At 37.9% G+C, this 2362-nt stretch overlaps 1 protein-coding gene across 1 annotated transcript; it reads left to right on the top strand.

The window, feature by feature from the left end:
- The first annotated feature begins 940 nt into the window (after positions 1-940).
- On the top strand, positions 941-1866 carry LOC114635847 (U2 small nuclear ribonucleoprotein B''). The gene has a single exon (XM_028784245.1). The coding sequence runs from the start codon at positions 992-994 to the stop codon at positions 1667-1669; it is 678 nt and encodes a 225-aa protein (XP_028640078.1). The 5' UTR covers positions 941-991; the 3' UTR covers positions 1670-1866.
- The last annotated feature ends 496 nt before the right edge of the window (positions 1867-2362 follow it).

Below are 2362 nucleotides of genomic sequence, written 5' to 3' on the forward strand. Positions count from 1 at the left end.
AATTGATTATAGAAAATCATCTGTAGTAAAGAAGAGCTTGAAAGAACCATCTAGAATAGCTGCTCCCACTCCAAGAACAGAAGTCAGAGGAAGTCACACTACCCACATGACAAGAGTAGGGGTGGGAGAGAAAACAGAGAGCCCTATGCTGAAATGGAAACCTTGCACGAAGACTCTTCATGTGAGGATGAAAAGGAAACTTCAGAAGCAGAGTCCATGAGGCTGAGTGGGCCGGAAAGGCTGGATTTTCCATGCAAGAACTGCAAGATGAGCCACTTGGAAAGCCAATTTGCAAGACATCCTAAGGAGCACAGGGAGCCTGTAGCTCTTGGAAAAAGTAGGGAATCGACAGGACAAATAAAGGTCTGAGGTCAACCTGAGGCTTGTGGATGGGATAGCCCTATTTGATCTCTGTTTGCGTCTTTGTGATGTTTCATTTACAGAAGGAATTCAAGAACCCAACAAGCTTTGAAGTTCACCATTATACTTTTAGATACATAATAATACATCCTCATAATGTTTTCTACAAATGATGTTCTTCCATTTTTGAAGCTCAAGTTTGATCATTTTCATCTTTTTCTTTTTCTTTTTTGATATTATAATGTAATCACATAAATTTTTCCTTCCATTTTCTCTTTACAAACCCTCACATAGCCATTCCCTGATCCTTCGACTTAATGTTCCTTTTTACATTAATTATTGTTTTATGTATGCATATATAGTATACATGTATGATATCTATATATGTCATATATATATCTTGCTTGGTCTGCATAATGCAACTTGGGAGCCAAGTCCCGATAGATACATCTATGAATCTATGAAACTTCTCCTGCACCTAAGGTTCAGGCGACATTGCAGAAGAGGTGATAGAAATATTGTAAGAGCAGGAGGATCAGAGAGTTTGTTATGAAATTGTGTCTCCATCTTCCGGCTTTGCCTTCCATCGGATCTCACCGGCTTTAGGCTACTTGAAGGGTTTTTCCCAAACATGGATATCAGACCAAATCACACAATTTATATCAACAACATGAATGACAAAATTAAAAAAGAAGAATTGAAGAGATCTCTGTATGCCCTGTTTTCTCAGTTTGGACATGTAGTAGATATTGTGGCTTTAAAGACCATGAAGATGAGGGGACAGGCTTTTGTTATATTTAAGGAACTGGGTTCATCCACAAATGCTTTGAGACAGTTACAAGGATTTCCATTTTATGGTAAACCAATGAGAATTCAGTATGCAAAAACAGATTCCGATATAATATCTAAAATGCGTGGTACTTTCGCTGACAAGGAAAAGAAAAAGGAAAAGAAGAAAGCTAAGACCATGGAACAGGCTGCAGCAGCTGCAAACAAGAAGCCTGGTCAGGGCACACCCAATTCAGCTAATACCCAAGGAAATGCAGCGCCAAATCCTCAGGTCCCTGATTACCCTCCAAACTATATCCTATTCCTTAATAACTTACCAGAGGAGACGAATGAGATGATGTTATCCATGTTGTTCAACCAGTTCCCTGGTTTCAAGGAGGTTCGCTTGGTACCGGGGAGACATGACATAGCGTTTGTAGAATTTGAAAATGATGGGCAGGCTGGAGCTGCCAGAGATGCTCTACAGGGGTTTAAGATCACGCCGTCCCATGCCATGAAGATTACCTATGCCAAAAAGTGACATGTGGGATGCCAGCGTTAAAGGACTTGGTATTATTTATAGCGTTTGTTTTGATAATATTTGATCAAGTCATTTTAAATGGTTGGAAGTGAAGATGAAGTTTTGGGAAAAGAGTTACCTAATTTTTTTTTCATTTTGTTGAACTATGAAATATGGAGCCTTAATTTTGTACAATAAACTTTTATTTGTAAAAAAAAAAAAAAAAAAAAAAAAAAAAGAAATTGTGTCTCCTAGTAATAGTAGAAGCTATGCCCATAAGGTCTCACCAATATGACTGCCTAAGCATGCAATCAACAAGGATAGTAGACATGTCAAGTACAGGGGGAAAGCCACGAGGACTCAACTATACTCAAGGAGCTATAGACAACTACGGTTGTTGAGAGTGGGAAGTAGAGTCTTCCCTGAGGGAGAACACATCAATTTATAAATATTATTTTTAAAATAAAGAAATCAAATTTCACAATAATTAAGAGGCTTATCTCAATAATAAGTAGCTACAATATTTGCCAGCAGGATCTAGAAGTTTGAGTACTAGACTTCAAGTTTTGGGCCTAGAATCATGATGCACAAATTGGCATAATGGTCCAGAACTAGGTACTACCTAAAGTTTCAACATACCATGCTACTTTTCACTGAATCTCATTGCTCTATCTATCTATCTATCTATCTATCTATCTATCTATCTATCTATCT

This window comes from Grammomys surdaster, unplaced genomic scaffold (genome assembly GCF_004785775.1).
Source record: "Grammomys surdaster isolate TR1022 unplaced genomic scaffold, NIH_TR_1.0 99, whole genome shotgun sequence".
Classification (NCBI taxonomy): domain Eukaryota; kingdom Metazoa; phylum Chordata; class Mammalia; order Rodentia; family Muridae; genus Grammomys; species Grammomys surdaster.